This window comes from Opisthorchis viverrini (genome assembly GCF_000715545.1).
Source record: "Opisthorchis viverrini unplaced genomic scaffold opera_v5_1, whole genome shotgun sequence".
NCBI lineage: Eukaryota > Metazoa > Platyhelminthes > Trematoda > Opisthorchiida > Opisthorchiidae > Opisthorchis > Opisthorchis viverrini.
The window spans coordinates 3,988,317-4,006,727 of record NW_008751657.1 but is presented as its reverse complement, the minus strand read 5'-3'; the positions used below and the strand labels follow the sequence as shown (position 1 = coordinate 4,006,727).

Here is an 18,411-nt window from a genome sequence, read left to right as displayed (position 1 = left end):
TCTCGAAAGAACCAAATTAGTTTGCAGATGAGTGTATAATCGCCAATTTGTTCAGTTTCGTTTTGGTAAGACAAAGAATTCCCCCCATCAGTGTTTCTGAAACTTCCTAGCCTTGTGCACCTTCTCAGCATGTTGTCCTCTGATTCAAGAGGCCCGATTCACTATGAAAACAAGCTTGACAGTGTGTTGCATGTGTGTAAGACCAGAAAATGTTAGGTCACTGGCATATTAAAAGGATTTTGCTTTGACGCTCGAAATAGCGCTTATGGATGCGGGTCAACCGACATGCCTCTGTCCGATGCCGGAATACCGAAGTAACCAACGAGGCAACAGTGAATATCCTTAAGCATGTAACAAGAATATCACGGACTTCATATACAACGCAAAACGGACACGGGGTAAGTTTTGAGGGAGCTCAGGTTCGCAGAATTCTGGCTTCCACTCCTCCCTGAAACTTTGGAATCTACCTACAAGGGGAACTACCTCAGGCAAGGAAATGCCTGTCTCTGCAGGCGACTTTTAAATATCAATTGGTACATTCAGAACATGGTTTTAAGTTTTCCTGCGGTTATGGACAGAGAAGTCATCCACCGTCTTTGTCTTCAGTTTCCTTTTTCCATGGACTAGATTTTGTGTACACGGGGGAAGTTTTATCGTTTTTTTCTCTGTTTAGGCTAACCGATGTCTACGGAAGCAAAGAACACACTAGCGGATATGCATGGTGTCCAAATTCAATGGTGGACGAGATGTTACGCGAATGGATTCAGGCGGAATTCAGCGACCTTGTGATCATCAAATCCATTTTCACCGCCGGTAGAGGAGACGGAAATGTGAGTGTGCCCTTTTTTTAACTGCTTGTTCGTACTGGCCTCATCCGCTGAACCTGTAGGAATAACGGCTTGGGGGAGAACACGATGGATTCTTTTCAGACGGGCTTACTAAACAGTTGGTACTTTTGTTTGTTTGTTTACCAAGCGGTTTACCAATCGGTTCCAAACGTTTTCCAAACGGTGAATCCTTCTCAAACAATGACTTCTCAGTCGGTTCCAAACGTTTTCCAAACGGTGAATTCTGGTTGGCGTGAATACGTAGACTTTTCATTGCACGATGCCACCGAGATTGTCAGCCAAACAAACAAAAATGATCAGATTGCCTTGAATGTTCATTAAAGTTCAGCTTATCTAAAGTGCGTCCAATAAGTTACTGTTTTTTTTTAGAGCGGCTTCCCCTTGCAGCCAAGCTTCAACGAATTGCCTATAAATAACGGGAATTCAGGCTTTCTTGTTTCCTGCGGCGGTTGTGCGACAAAACAAACCATATATCCTGCTACCTGTTGTAACAAACAGACGTGTTAACGGTGTTTGATCTGATCCAAACATGTTTCGTCATGTGATTTTTCCTAGACTTGTGTGTTGTTGTGCAAATCGTCAGAGTTACAAATGTACAATGTTACAATTGGCTACAAATGTTATTGTTATCAACTTGGAATTTGTTTGTCTGTAACCTTTCGCTAGAGTGAGGTACTTGAAATGAAACAAACGAGGAGGAAACAGACACATATTTGCCTCACCTTATCGCACGTAGTTGTCCCAAATGGTGCGCACCGTTTTGCAATCGTTTGGTACAAAGCATAAGTTCTAATGCTTGTTCTCAACACATGCAGGTGTGTAGCTCATTTTATTTGTTCCACTCCTACATCCTTGTTTTTGTCTTTCCACCTGATTCTTTCATCCCTTTGTTATTGCAATTCAAGGCTTGTGATCGTGTGTGTATTGTTTTATCTTGTTCTACACCTATAGCGCGATTGCGCAAGGACATCTACCAGGCACATGTCCTGGACTGTGCCATTCATTCAATTCATGCCCCTCCTTACATGGTTGTTGTTCAAACAATTGATGAATTGGAAGCCTTGCAGTAGCAATTGATCTTGGGGACAATGCATGGAAAAATGGAAAGCCTATGCAGACTGTGGATAGTCACTCCACAACCATTCCGCCACCCCATGCCTATTCAGTCTTTTGCGATTAAGGTCGAATAGTAGGTCGAACAGTAGGCTGCAGTATTCTTTGTCTTCCTCATATTCGGGCAAAACGACCAATTCTAAGCAGTACTCGATTGGAGGGAGAGAGTGAAAACAAAAGGACGAACGAATTTCCAACTTTTCAAATTAAAATGCTAACGAATGCCTTCTTATAGATCACGGGTCAGTCAGCCTACTTTCAAGGCAAGTTTCTTTGAAACTGTCACTAAACATATTTTCATCCCCCTAGTTTATCTTCCGCTGGGATTCTGAGAATCGCTCTAAAGCAGTTCCATCATTTGCAAAGCAACATGGTTTTGTGGGAGACTCACCTGGAATCTAGCAGAATTTCTCGTTCATGATGTCTTTAGGCATCTGAATGTGTTGCACCACACCGCTTCATGTTTCAGTTCGTACGATATTCGAGATATCGCGACACAGGAATAGACGAAACCGGTCGTGGGCTGTCGAAGAATTTTCAGCAAACTTATGACGTATAGAAGCAACACATTACTCATTCATGGCCCACGCCATTTTGCTGCTTTTTCAGTTGAAGTTGCAATGATATAATGGTGCTGGCGACTACCTCTTGAGGATTTAAACTTTACTTGGAGCTCGAGATGGCTTAGTAGTTGAGGTGCGAACTTACCGGAAGATCCATGATTCAAGCATTTTGACTGCTTCTGTCAAGGCTTGGGCAACCTTGCAGTTTCCCAGCCCTCGTGCTTCCTTCATGTAGCATGGCAGCTAGGCACTGAAAGCGTACTACAACTGATCCAAGGAGACAGAAGTGAAACCTCTCCAAGGACAACACCTCAAGCACAGGCAAATACACATTTCGAAGAGCTAGTTTCCAAAACAGACTTCTAGTGAGCTCATAAGCTGCCTACTCGCTATTTTATCCTGTTAATTTTATCAAATAGAGCGCTAAGTGAGGAGGAGCGTTGTATGCTAGAGAAGAGCTTGAATTTCGCGGTAAATGACAAGGTGATAACGGGAATGGATGGTGAGAGGTAATCCCTAGTGTTGAAACTGTGTTTCAGAATCTTTCGTCAGTGGATGTGAAGAAGCTACGAGTATAGCTGGTCACACTCCTTAATTCCCAGCAAATAGGAGCTTTAGATATTACACCAGCAGAGCGGAGGACGCTAAACACTCTAAATCATGTGAACAACACTGTGATTACAGAGGGAGATAATGATAAGGCCTCCGTCGTCACGGAGGCCTATCTACAAAAGGTCCTTACCGGCAGGCCTTTATAGGGATTATCACATCTATGATGGATAGGAGTAAAGTTGACGTTTGAAGGTATTAGCTGTCCGTGATTTGTCACTTAGGGCGAGGTAATTGGAATCGATTGTACCCCACCGGTGCAATCCACCTGCGGCTTTATGGCCTACAAAAATCCATAAACTAGGTGTCCGGTTGAGACCGATACTAGACCGAATAGGTTCCTCACCTCATGAGCTGTCCAGAGTATTCTCAAATCCCTCGCCGGAGTTTCTACTACTTACATTAGGAACTCATACGGCTATGCCAACAAAGTAGTGGGTGTCACCATGGGACCAGACGATATTCTTGTGAGGTTCGATGTAAATTCGTCATATACCGATGTCCCATAAGGGGACTCTGCAAATAGCCAAGCGATTGCTATTGCAGACACCAACTTTCAGAACGGACACAGCTTACGGTAGATGAAATAGTGGAAGACAGGAAAACATGTGTGAATTTCACTCACTTCGTTTTAGACTCCGTGGTTTATACTGAAGAACAAGGACTTGCAACCTCTTGCGATCTCTAATGTCTGCAGTTTCGGCAAATATTTCTGTGGAGCTTTACAACACATCAAAATGAGCAGGAGTTAACTTCGAATACACCATCCTTCTTAGACTGCGTGGCACATACTGTCGAAGGGAAACACAAAACAACAGTATATGAGAAGTCAACCAACACTGCGGTGATTATGGGCTACTCGCCTGCCTCTCCGAAGCCGGTATTCGCTGGTATTGCTTCATCAATGTTTAGGCGTATCAGGGCTCTGTGCACTGAAGAACTTGATCGGACAACGACCTAAAGTGAAGTGAAGAACAAACTTTTGAGTAGTAAATATCCAGCTAATTTGATTGGGCATCAATTACGAAGGGTGTTGTTAGGGGTGACGAAAACCAATGGGGAGTGGATTGAGACTCCTGTTATTGCACATCGGAAGTCCTTCGGGGGACTCTATATACGGCTAGCATGGGAGTATCTTTCCAGAAGGGAAATACTGCGCTCCGCACTGGTGAAATTGAAGGATCGCCCCTCGGTGAACAGAACCATGGACTGTGTCTTCAAAATTAAATGAGACGAATGCACTTAGGTCTTTATAAGACAGACGACCAGGGAAAATCACACCAGAATCGGTGAGAACAGGTGCAAAATAAACAGGCCGCCGAGAAGTGCAGGTGAATATTGAGCGTTACTGAAAGACTCAATAATAGAGTAACATGCACTGGACACGGGACACAATGTAGATTTAGAGAATGTTATGGTTTTGGGACGAGGACTACGGTCCCCACTACAAATGGCCGAGTCGGTGCAAATCGCCAAGCATCCCTTCGAATAGAGTAAAAAGTGTAGAACTGGCAAGCATGTGGAGGACGCTTTTGGGTCAGTTGAGCTGACACGTGGTGTTGGCCCAGCTCTCACCCTCCCATTCCCTAATTAGATTCTCGTAGCGCTTACAAACCGAAATTCCCGCAACTCACAAACGTTAGATTTAGGCAACCACAATGACCGACAAGACCCTTTAACCGAGATTCAACACTGATCTTGTGTGCTAATCTGAAGATGTCTTGCAGACTGTTTGTCCGTCCGCCTTAAGACCTAGCCAAATTGGTGGCCTGCTTACTTGGCTTGATGAAGCTTTTGTGTCAAAGTTTTTTGTGTCTATTTGAAACTATCGAATGTTCACCAACCCCTTCTGAAACAAGGTGACTTTACCTGGGAAAGCTATTCCCTTCTCTTGTTAAGTAAAATGAGAGACGTACGAAAGTCAGTTGCTGTTTCCTACTAACGGTGACTAGGCAGCTGCTACGTTTTGGTCAAACGTGAACTCATACTTTCTCGACCATCAACTCTAGGATCTCCTTAAATTCTGAGTGTGATTCTCTCACCTTGGCGTCCTTCTTAGAGTGTTTACTTAAAGCACGAAGTGTCGAAGCGTGTTGTATACATTTTAAGAGAATTTTTGCGTGAAATTTTCATAGTCAGTTGGAAATCCAGTGCTATTTCAAACCTGATCATTTGACTGAGAGACAGTCAGCCTCACTTAAATTACGAACAACCGCCCTCTCTCACACTCTGTCTCACCAATCGTAGATTTTATTGTTTTAGTGTGTTGATTTCACCCAGATTTCCACTTTAGCCGCCACTCCGTTGGATTGTTTTCCGCGTTGGATTTCGATCAGACAGACCGTCTCAGCAAAAGCTGATTTTTTTTTACTTTCTGTCCAAACTGCCGTCCTATTATTCCACTTCTTTTCTAACCTTTGTCACTGCTGAATGGGCTTAGACTGCATAGAGGCGTACTGGATGAGATGTATTGCTTTGCCCCCTTCATGTAGAGAGGTGTAGTCATTAGGATTTAGACTAATTGAGTGAATGGATTTTTTTTCACTGTCCGCAGAGGGGTGCCGAGTTGAACAACCACCATTTTATTACTGATCAGTTTTGAAACGGAACACAAACTCCATCTTTCTCCCAGTTCGGCTTTTAGCGCATATTATTCGTGCGAATAATACTCTCGAAAAACCGTACTCAGTTCAGTTATTTCTCTCGGGACAACTATGGATGTCTGGAGTACTACGGCGTGATGTGAAAGCTGATATGCAAATTAATCCGTTTCATTAGAGACTCCTTGTGCCGTTCGACCGACGTACGCATGGCAGTTGGTAATTCAATTTCCCTCTTTTCCGTTCATCCGAGAGGCTTCATTACCAATTTCACCAGTCAAACAGTTTCCAATTGTTTACCGAGCAGCGGCGTTAACTTTGAAACATTTTGCTTGGAAGAATACAACAGAGCAGTTCGCATTCCGAAGAAGGTGGACATGGACGGGATTTTTCCCATCCAGCCGCTGTCTGTCGGTAGAGCGAGAAGACCTGGGATTCGGAATGTCGACCTTTCATTTGCTTATCGTATGGCTTACGAAATAATGGACAATGTTTGACTAACGCGATATTCAGTTCGTCAGCGACCGTCATCATTGATTCACAGTATAGTAACCTTGCATGGCAGTGCAGTCTGAAGAAATCAGATACATTAGATTAACCAGAGGATCTTTCTTGACGCCTATTTGCTTTGCAGTGATTACATCGACGTCGTTCTCTTGACATCGTCCTGAGTAGTACAGGATCACCGAGAGATGTAATTTCTGTGTAAAGTTGTCCCGATAAGAACTGGGTAAGCAGTGCGATTTTGGCACTGAGAAGGCACGTATTACTTAGAGCACTACGGCTGCAGAATCTGTGACAAGGTACAGAGTTAAACCTACTTTATCACGAACTCGCTCTCTTTTAGGCTTCGTGTTTGCTGAGCACGAATGTACATATGTGTGGAATCATTCGTCCACTCATTTATTTATTTATTTAATTATTCATTCGATGGATCAAAAGGAACCACAAAACATCCCAGTGGAAATCTCAGGAACGCAACCCTAGCGTTGGGCAGTTTAATCTCCTACTAGAATGTCCAATATTTCGTGCTTTCATTGTGCAAGTAGCAAGGAGCAAAAATTTCGCTTACTGATTCCGGTAGTTGGATCTAAAACTGATGAATACTTAAGGGAAACAAATTCGTATAATGCGGATACGATAATTATGACTTAACTCACATGGGAAAATTTGTTTTGAGTTTCAGTTTTATTCTGTTGTTTAGTTTCCTTCATCACGATTTAAACTAACTTGATTGCTCGTTCAACTGATTTCATCCCCAAATGCTTTCGGTCGTCAGATCCATACGGAATTAATTGATTTTTCCGCATCTGTTATTACGCTGTCGCTAGAATTGCTTCCCAGTTACCCTGGGATGCAATAAGTTTTAGATGAGGCGATGATTTATTATTTACTGCCCAATAGTTGGACCAAGTCGACCGACCGTGTGCTGTACTGAAATAATAAGGAGAAACGATATGACGAAGCTAGTTTGGACAAAAGTTGGACACAAAGACAATAATGAAAACTGATGAGAGCGCGATCGATGAACAAGAGAGTTGTGCGGTAAATTGCACTGTAGTGGACGACAATGGATTGTTTAGCCTGACTTCCTTTGGCTCTGATAATCTGTAAAGAATTAACGGAGTTAGCATTTTTACTACAGACATACAAAAAAATCAGGCCAAACTTTCAACCGGGTTTTGAGCCTTCTTGAGAACTTATTAGGCAAATGTGTTCGACCGCTAATTGACGGCACATAAAGGGCGTCCTGAGTCACCACAACTAAGCACAGCACTTGTTCGTACTTGCTGAAGTTAGTAAACATGATCAGAGCCTTAGAGATTCGTGTACTGAGCTCATCTGTCACATTAATATAGGAACTAACATAACTCCCATATTACGTAAAGCCCTCCACAACCTCGAGCACGTCACGTCGGATTGAAAGTGGTGTGTTCACTGACTACATATCCAGGAACATGTGGATGAAAAGCGCCCCCAAAAGGACCAGATGATTTTAGCCAGCTTCATAGACTACATCAAATCGGGTGGGATAGTCGCTAAATGAACCAGATTGTTATAATTGGTGGGTGTTTTGTATTTAGGCGAACACCAGAATCTCCATCCTTACCGACTTCTCAAATGCAGTCGAGGGGTCCGAGAGTCCTGAGTAGCTTCTGTTGCATCTTCAGAGACCCTTCATAATTCAGGACCAAGGACTCCTTTGAATATACTGTTTTCTCATCCACATTGTAGAGCGTGATATATCGTGTCACAGCACAAGGCTTGAAGATGGTTCAATTCAGAGCATATTATGTTATATGCCCAGTTATATATTCAGTGCCATAGAAACATGCATTTCATACAGATTTTATTCCATCTTCCGAATTCTCGCCGATTGGTGCCACTGACTGGGATTTCACTTTTATTTGATCTCAATATTAAAGCATATTCCAAACTTTCAACCGGGTTTTGAGCCTTCTTGAGATCTTATTAGGCAAATGTGTTCGACCGCTAATTGACGGCACATAAAGGGCGTCTTGAGTCACCACAACTAAGCACAGCACTTGTTCGTACTTGCTGAAGGTGTATGAATCGATTGTTGCATTGTTAATTAGCTTCTCTAAGAGTGAAACATAGATATTCAATATGGATACACGAAATAATCCAGGGTAACGTTAATTGAACTGCTCAAATGAAGGCCACGTGAATCAATTTTCAGCCAATTCAGTCCTCATTTCCGCTTACCACTCAGTCGGTTGTACGTAGCACGGTCGAATGCATCGACTATTCTCCGGTTCTGCATGGTTCTGCATCTGATCTCTAGCTTTATCGAATACCAAATCCACCTGTGAGTATTGTGTTTCGATAGTCCATGGACATGACCTTATTTCAGGCTAAAAATCTAACATATTTTTCTCATCGACAGCAACGTAGGTGCGCTTGTCTGACTTGATTTCCCTCTTCCACTTGGATTTTACGTCACTTGCGTAAAAGCATGCTGAAATTTACCCCAACAATGATTCTGCCGATAGCCTACAACGGCTCCAGTACACCCTATATTATTTTGACACCAACCCGCACCCCCATTCCACTCTGGGTAAGGTCAGTGTTTAGCTTGCTCAAGATCACAACGTTACAGCATTTATGGGGGCGAGATAGCTCGTGATTAGAGCGCGAATTCACGAACCCGACCTCTACCTCTCGACTTCCCTGTCTAGGCTTGGGCAACCTGGCAGTATCCCAGCCCTCGTGCTTCATTCAGGTAGCATGGCAGTTAGGCGTCGAAAGGGTGTTACAGCTGAGCGATTATAGCATTTATGCTAATCCCGGTTCTAGATGTATCGCAACTGTGGTAGACTAACCTGAGAACTCCGAATGCCACCGTTGCCATGTTAGTCTGATTTACCTATTTTCGCTTGACATATTTGGGCACTGGTATTCGTACGCCTCTTTATATTTCACTACCGATCCTACCTTAGTTGACATGCCGAATCTTACCCAAAACTTGGTGGTCATGCTTACAAAACTGGAGTAGTTAGGCAAGGGAAACATTTGACCGAAAGTTCAAGTCCTACGGGTCATCACTCTGTTTTCGAGCAATTTGCATCAGCAAGTGAGGGTAGGTAGAGCGGTGAATTTGACTCTGACCAGTGTCGTTGTCAGTAAGTTGTTTAGTTTGACTGCTTCTAATCGCCTGTTAAACAGTGGAATAACTTGAGGAGGTAACATGGATTGTTCGATAACTGCGGCTGGTGTGATGTGTTTGACAATGTAAGCACCCTATTTTGATTCTTCTTGACAGTGTACCATTGACAGAGATGCAAACATTCAGTCAATTCTGGGGATTAGTGAAATTTCACGTTAGACCATTTTCACTCTCATTCTCGCCTGGTCACAAATAATTTCTTGTTCGACTTTATGCTTCCAAAAATGAAGCCCTTAAGACCACAGGGCGACGACGAAATAGTGGGAAAGTTTCTGGTTTAATGCAACGAGAGTTTTACTGAATTGTCTATTGTGCCCTTCCTAAGTAGATGTTCGCCGTTGGCGACGTCGATACTTCTTTACAATGCTTGTAATTTTGCATAATAATCCTGTGCATCCTTTTGGCTACTTCTTCCGGTCGGCGCTTGATAAATTCCCTAGCCTTTCCGATTTGGAGTAAGGGGCGGGGAAAGTTTGTTAAGCAATCTATTTTGTGCCTAGCAAGTAGCCAGCTGAACCTAAATTTGAACGAAGCGGATCCGATCAATTTATGGAGGCTAAAGAATTAGCTACCGCCACTCCGTCTTGATAAATGTTTGGCTTGCTTAATTTTTCACGAAAAAGTGCACAATGGCCCTTTTCTTCACATTTTCTTTATTTGTAGTGAAGCCTTCCCGGAATGTCCCCGCAATTGGCGAAAGATAGTCAAGATTTGGTATCCTGTTTGGTTTGGATTACAGCCGGAATTTCTTGGGTTCGAACATTTAGATAAATAAGTAAAATCATCCGCCTCACTGTACTTCCGAAGCAAGTACAAGTAAACTGTCAAACAGTTGCCGATATATGTCTACTCCTTATAGGGAGACGCACCGAATGGGTTGGCTAAAAGTTATTTCTTCCGGACTTCACTGATCCCAATATGGTTCAGGAGGCGAGTGCGCATATCAAGAAGGTCAAATCTCTGAATGACCCCAGGATGCCAGAAACCTACTGAGACCCACAAACGCCACCAAAATCTTAGTAGGGAAGCCGGTAAGCATCCATGCTAGTCAGTCAATCAATCGATTCCGCAAAGGCGAAGAATGTTCAGGCACACCAACCGAACCCAACCAACTACGATAAGATTTTGGGCATTTCATAGAATTACGGTCGATGATGGTAGATGTTTAATAAGTGTCGATCAGACAGCCCTGATCAATGGTTAAAATACCCTTTAAGTAGCGCGAGGAGCCTTGTAACTTTTGCACTCGCTCATTCAAAATAAGCCTGTTGAATTCCTTGTTGGCTAGTCTTTTCCCGTCACTAATGTACAGGAGTGGGGACAACACCACACAAAGTTTTTTCCTTGTGAGGCAGCTAATCGTCTCCTTGAGCGGGAGGTCCAGCATTGATAAGCGAAGAACGCCAATAGATCCAGGATACTACACGCATAATTACGGCCTCTATTGTTGGTTTTCCGCCAAGTTTCATGGACAACAATGGGATACCAACCTTTCGAAGAATATTGACAGCCCCTGTCCAGAAGACATAACGCACCAACCTTATGCCAGAGCCCGAGGACGACAGTCACTGGACCGTACCAGTCAACGCGGGTAACCTCGATGCCTGAGTATATTGTGACACGTCACTTCCTTACGGAGAATACTGTATCCCCAGTATATCCGTGTATACCTGACTGGTTGTTCTTAAATTCGTGACCATTCAGGTTTTACTGAACGATTTAATCGAGAAGTCGATTGGTTACTATAATTGCAAGCCTATAACCAGTCATGGTAACCCATAGCTCTGATTTACAGAGAAGTTAACCTGAACAATACTTCGGATTCGTTCGGCGAGTTTTTTTTACCATTTTTTGACGGTATCCGTATCAAATTGCTCCCGGCTCGTTCTGGCCTTGTTTTTCATTTCTTCATTTATCTTTATCGACATTTTTCGTCTGCTTCTTTGTCCACATTGAGCTAGCCTGAAAACTATGTCCTACTTTCCTTGTGTTTAGCTCAATTTTTTCTGTCCAATGACAGACTGACTTTCATGCGATCAATAAACAATACAATTGCTGCTACAGACACTTATGTTATGGAGTTTGAGCAGCGTTTGCGAATCGGTCAAGCCAGGCTTTATTTTTAATTTTCGAGCATTTATTGGTTCTCCCAAGCAAATGATTTTTCTGTTAACGCCTGCCGACTGCTGCTATTTTTTTTAGTTAACGCTGCCGACTGCTGCTATTTTTTTTTAAATGTGGAACAAACCAACATCAACTGAACGGCTTCGTGCCATCCAGGCGGCATAAATCAAAGTGGGTGCTTTCAGAGCCGATATCATACGAATGATCAAACTCCGACATTCTGGAAGGCGACATACTGTAACGTTACGGGTAATGATTCATGTTTCTTTTCTCCACTGACAGTCAGTGCGTTCTATCTGATTGAATTCGTACAGCTGTTAGGAGTGTTTGAAGCTCGATAGTTTACGGTTGTAGCCGTCTCGTTCAACTCGCGACTTGATTTCCGTTTACTAGGGAAGACACGATTCGTTGGTTGGGATTCCTGTTAGTATTTTGTACAATTGCACACACACACAAACAATGCTGCGACATAATGCTCTGGCTCGCTTGTTTTGCTTACACCTTTTCTCCGTACGAGGAAGGGTTATTGCAACATCACTATTGTGGGACGTCCGTCAACGTATTCTGTGTTCTTTTTCTCATTTATCCTGCAGGCGATTTTGATCATTGCTGGTTTTCTTCTGATTCACGAGATTGTTTTATATTTGTGTTATAATATTTTTCGCGCAGCGCACTTTTACACCTTCATATTCGGAAGTCCCGGTATTCTCTGATAGGTGTACCGAAAAGGAATGTTAATCTGTTTAGACAGGAATCCTAAATTATTTCGAGAGAAATCTGAGGATGAGTCAGTGTGAAGTTGGGACGTTCCAACTGCATGAAACTGGAAGCGCTTCATACCCCAGAGCTGGATATCTTTACCTAAAACAGAATCATCATTAGCTTCGAATCGTGACAATTTGTCATGAAAAAGGCACAGCATACAAGCAAATGGATACAATTGATTTGTTGGGATACAGTACTGAATTATAGCGTTCCATAGGTATACTTCTTACGTTTTTCCTCGAAGTTTGTTGCATTTACTAGGCTAAAGGGTCATACAGGTATTTCACTGTGACGAAAGTTTTCCAAATAAAAACACGTCCGAGTGCTTAGAGTAGTCTGTACTCCCGAAGTGATCAATTTCCGGAAGAATTTCAGTAGTTTAATCATCTTACCAAAGCTACGGGTGCATGAAGACCATCACAAAATGCCTATTAACTTTGACGTTACGCGCGTCTAGTTGATTGACATATGTCAGTTTCATTTTGTTCAACACAACTTCATGTCAAAGCACGGCAGCATAAAGTGAGGCTAAACAAAGGATAATAAGGGGTGTGTTGAGGAAGATATGTACGGTGCCTGTTCAAGTGTCTCACTACCAGTACACTATATCTTAGTGACGAGGGGGAGTTAAAACAGTTAAACACAGCGCCAAAAATGAAGTTTTACTTCTAAGCAGGCGTGCCTGCAGCGATCCTGTTTCGTTTTTTAGTGCTTAGGCTAAATATGACAGTACCAGTTACTGCGATCTTTGAAAAAAACACTGTCAGCTTTGCAACGTGTGCAACAGAGTTGTACAGCAAAAAGTTTGAAAGCATTTTTTTCAAAAAATCGGAATTTGAAGGGAATTTTTGTCTTATGGTTCTGTCTCATTTCATAAGTACTGAGGATAAAAGAGGATAAGAGTTGTACAGTGCATTTCGGCTTTTCATTGGAGGTTTACTGTGCCTGACAGGACGAATCCTATAGTCGTTACGAATTGTTGCGAAGCCACAATATCAGATGTCTAAGCACCTTCTACTCTGTGAGTATGCTCTGGCAGGCGACCGCGTGATTGGGATGATCCGTGATCAAAAGATTCTCGTTGTCGTTCCAGAAAACTGGGAACCTTAGGTTCTTCTTTTTCATTTAAGCAGTACAGCCGGAAAATATGGTTCGTATTGTATACCTTGCTACTTCAGAAGACTCAAGTCGTTCCATCCAGCCGCTAATCCCATTTAAGGTGGCGAGTAGAATAATAGACAAGTTCGATGAGAGGTTTTCTCGAGCTATTATGGGGGTGATGTTGGTTATACCAACCCGAATATCCTCACGGCATTGATGTTCGAAACTTCAGTTTGCGCTGTTTCCCAAATCATGCACGGTTCGTGCTAAGTTCAGGCGCAGTCGGCTTCCAGTGACCTTGTGTTCAATGTCAAATGTGTCTGTTGATTTGGTTTATCGATCATTTCCTACTGGGTTCCTAGCAGATAACCTAAATTACACGCTTGAATAAACATGGACATGTCCGACCGCTATTCCTACTTTACGAAACAGTTTCGTTTGACCATTCGTGGCCATACCGTTTAAATAAATTCGCAAAGCCAACACCTGGAAGTCAGGATATTCCTACCTCAAGCTACACAAGCTGTTACAAGGATCTCTGAGCATGACGGTGTCGAAAGTTTAGCTTGTTAACGGACCAAGATTCCCCCTGTGATGGTCAAGTATAATCGTATTCTGTATCAGTTTGTCTTTCAGATAGATGTAAACGAAGCCCATTTGTTGGTAGCTCGTGTGAGTCCACTGGCTGCAGGTCAGGTGACATTTGATCTGTTTATCGAGCTTGGCAGTTGGCTTGCAAACATTTCGCCTCCCACCAGAATGCGCGCTGAAGGTGTCTTCTCGTATGGTAACGAAGCGTTGGCCTGCCAGTCGCCGAACCCGGTGAACAGGTCAAGTGCCATCTGAACAACAGCCAAAGGAGTTCTTATTGTATTTTAAGTAACGTGGTAGGTAAGTAACGTGGTATTTTAAGTAATGTCCAGATTCTCGTGTTTTACGGGCTCTGGCGCCCACACACACACGCCTACACGGTATGGCGTTTCACAGACGGGATTGAATGGCTCATGGCTGGTGTTCTTTGGATAAGCACGAAAAATGTCTTGTTTATGTTTATCAAGGGTTTTGTACTCAGTTCAACTTCACGAGGCTGTGGCCTAATTTCATGTGATTTTTTTTCCAACAAAAAGGCTATAATTACGGTGGGTTTGTTTTACTGGGAACAATCATACAGCTTGTAGGTTGCACATGAACTGATTGACTGCGAAGAAGCTTATTTCTACTTAGGATGAACAATATAAATACAAATATCGACAGCTGAGTGCAATTGAAATGTGCAGATGGGATTATTTTGTTACCACAATTTCATTGGCTTGCCTGATCTACTCTAACCACAATATCAGCGGTGTTCTCACGCGGCTTGCAACTTCTAAGTACAGTCGTCAGATGAATGCAACATATCCGCAATGAAATTGTGCGCGAAGGGTAACAAAGGAAACTTGGTAAATTAGGATGGTAGGGTTATGTACCACTACCGCCTATCTACAGAACACCAAAGAAATCGTTGTCTTCTATTTCAACGCCTGTCTTTCGGAAAGTTAGCCCAAGAGATGACAACGGTTCCGTAAATGTTTGCGAATCACACCTCATCATGCAAGTACAATGAAAATATAGGAAACTAGGTCGAAGTGTCACACAACGTTGTCATGCTATTGCTATGCAAACAATGATGCCACCATCTATTCGGTGGTGCGGGTGTCTGATTGGTGGGTCAGACCAATGGCAGATCTATCACGTCTCTTTTTCCGTTAAAGAGGTTGTGTAAATATTCCAATTTTAGATCAAATCCTAAGGGTTGGAGAATCTATGATTTCTAAAGCGTTTCTTCTAGCAGACACATCTATATGGTATAGCATAGGACTGTAAAAATTCCGAAGGCTACACAATTGGTCTGAGACAAAAATACCATCTGTTTGGTTTGTCTGCTGAGGACTGTGATTGGTTGATCAAGGCAGTCTCAGGGCCTTCACATACCTTTTATGGTGACACAAATAGGAGTCAATTAACCGGATGGCAGTCCCCAGGGTTTTTTATCCATTACTCATTGGCCCAAGAACGTTTAGGTGGGACGCGGTGAATCGCTCTGAACGATTCTGTCTGATTGATCTGGTTATTGACTTGATGGTCGGCAACTTTTGCCAGCGAAAAGACACATGAAAGTTCTGTCGTTGCCTTGGCCCACCAAACAGACTTCCCCGTCATTTTTATACCAGTATTATAACAGCACTGTAATAGTTTGATCTAGTTTTCCATCTTATTGCTGTACTTGTCTAATGAAACACGAGTGAATACGACGGCTAGCAAATATGTGGGTTTCCTTTTTGAAGAACGAATATTTATTGAACTCGAAAACGGTTAAAGTCGTACTGAGTCATTGGGATGTTTGCAGTTTCCTGGCTAGGGTGCATATGGTTATCCGTTCACGTGGTTAGAGACTTCACAGGACCTGACATAACTTAACTCACTTGAGAGCATGCTGTCACTTCCTGGTCAGGTCATCTAAGGTTTTTGTCGTTGTGCCCTGAACTTGTGTGGGGTACGGTTCACAAAAAATTCAGGTCAATCCAGCTTCCTATTCCAACGTAATGCTGAGGTGTGCTAATATGATTGCTGTTCGAGGGTGTAGATGCTTAGTTTTTTTCCCAAGGGAATTAAGCCTCTTCTCCCAAACCTCCTCCCCTCCTCCTCTGGTTTCAGTGTTTGTTAGGACGGTCCTTCTTCACACTTCTGTGGCAGTTGAGCGCCACTGCCACATTGCTGTCGACGATGGTAACATGAGTGTCTGAAAATGGGATTGGCGTATAACTTTGCAACCGGGCGGAATTTAGTTTCCTATCAATTTCGCTGCAACCGTCCATGTATTGTCAGGTTATCGTTCTGCTATCAACTGTGGCACGGGATAAAGTTATTATTCTGTCAGATGTGTACGAACGGGCTCAGATCTGTTTTCCATACCGCATGCATATATTTGTTTACGAATTTGTTTGTTCACCTTGAGGCAATCTTTATTTTGCTCATTTCCGGTCAAATCGGTTGTTCATCCCGCTTTGGATTTATGCGTCTTTTGTTTGGAGACCAACAGAATAAGTTATTTTCGCACTGACCGAAAAAGTAATGGTTATCTACGTACCCAGTCCTGACATTGCGGTTGCGTAAGGAAACTGATTGTTTCCAATTTACGAACTGGTAGATTAGTGAATTTTTACATTTAAAAGGGATTTATTTGCTTATTTTTTTGAAAATTATATAGTAGTGCCATAGATGCTACCGAATTCACTGAATCAAGTTGTCCGGTAGGTCCATAAGGAGCACCACGCCACCTTATCGTGGCTTTCTGACAACCGGTCCATCGATTGAGTCGACCAGGTCGGTCACTGGCATCGGTGGACCCAACGAACGGATGGAGTCATTCACGTGCGTACGGCTGTCACAATGGGAATAGCCATAGACACACTCGCCTTTCATTCGTGATAAGGGGACTTGAAACCCTGACACAACGGTTTGCGTGCACTTCTGGGGCACTAAAAGACAGCGAAGCTCGATCTAGTTATTCGGCTTTGATAATCGCATCAGAATTACAGGGGGCTGTTAACATATTATTGATGTGGACAATGTTTGCAATTCACACAACCCGAAATATCGTATTAGCACTAAAGCAAAAACACTACAATCAACCCCGCGGCAATACTATATGATCACTATGTTTCTCAAGCAGGGAGTCTGTTTTATTGGCCGCATGACACTGCGGCGTCCAGACACATTCAATAAGCGCGTAAGCGAAGGAAAACCTATAAGTGAACACGACCTCCAGTTAAATGATGATGGATTGAAGACGACCACTTATATGCAAGTGAGAAGGGACTAGGTAGAAAGTAAATGGGTAATTTGTTTTTGAAAAGTTTTGCCTGCAAACCAGCAACCTGATTAGATTTGTACGCTTGTCTGGGGCGTTACAATACCTTGGTTCGTGTGTTTCCTGTGGTTTACGTAACTCCCATTAAAGTATGTAAACAGTATCACCATATTACTGGTGCTTCTTATAGAGTCACCGATTAGTTAGAACAAAATAACTAATTTAAGTATACATGTCACCCAAACGCATGTGAATATGTCACATGTATGACAGGTTACTGTTTAATTGAACTGGTCCTAACTTTAACTTTGCACTGATACTACTGAGACCGGGACAGGTCTGACCTGCCTTGGAGCTTGCTGTCACCGGCCCATCGTGAGTTAGATCAACGAAGCTTGTTGCATTATGAGGGGTGTTCTGCAAATGGCTAATCAGCCAAACCAAATAGCCAATACTCATAGACACTACAGGCCGCCTCAAACTGACGGAATTACTATGAGTCACTGCTGAAATATCTCGGGGCATTTGAACATGCCTATCGGTCCATACGAACGGATTCATATACCGTAAGTAAGCCAGTGCTTAATAACGTGAGGGTTATATCCAGGGCACGTGATGGTTTTCGTCGATTTTCCCCCCTGAATAACGAACTATCCGATTTCGGTCCCGCAAACTCGCCTCTGGAATGTTGAAAAATATGCCACTCCCTAACAGGGGACCGGAAAATTTCGGCAGTTTTCACCCACTGCTCTCCAACAGAGTGTGCCCTTTCCAGCTATCAGCAAAATCGAAAGCTTTTTGACATGACAGCCGACCTCCATTCATCCAAGATACTCCATTCCAGGGTATTCATACCCCAAGTTTAGATAACCTGATTGTCTTCTGTGTGAATTTCTGTACTGACCACTGAGCTTGACAGTTGAGCTGTATAGCGAAGTGATCATATGGCTTGTGTGTATTGACTTCATCGGCGGGGTCACCCCCTGTGCGTGCGCTATATGATATTTGGTCTAGTTTTGTCAGCCAAAGAACATCTCGAAGTGTTGTTAGACTGAATCATGCGACGACAACTCACTTGCATGGTTGTTAGTTCGTCTATTTTGGTTCAGGCTCTTAGAGAACTATGGTACAATATGTGAGATATTCCCAT

At 43.0% G+C, this 18,411-nt stretch overlaps 2 protein-coding genes across 2 annotated transcripts in view; one reads left to right on the top strand and one right to left on the bottom strand.

Annotated features, from left to right (window-relative positions):
- T265_00062 (hypothetical protein) overlaps nucleotides 1-18,411 on the top strand; it is a gene marked incomplete at both ends in the record, with an annotated part of 83,682 nt that overhangs the window by 37,401 nt on the left and 27,870 nt on the right. The window contains one exon of the mRNA XM_009163719.1: nucleotides 674-830. Within this exon, the coding sequence (XP_009161983.1) occupies nucleotides 674-830 (157 nt within the window). The remainder of the gene's footprint in view (nucleotides 1-673; nucleotides 831-18,411) is intronic.
- Nucleotides 3,989-8,973, bottom strand: T265_00063 (hypothetical protein; the record flags this gene model as incomplete). Its single annotated transcript, XM_009163720.1, has 3 exons — nucleotides 3,989-4,090; nucleotides 4,415-4,615; nucleotides 8,791-8,973. 3 exons carry the CDS (start codon nucleotides 8,971-8,973, stop codon nucleotides 3,989-3,991), a joined length of 486 nt encoding a protein of 161 aa, XP_009161984.1.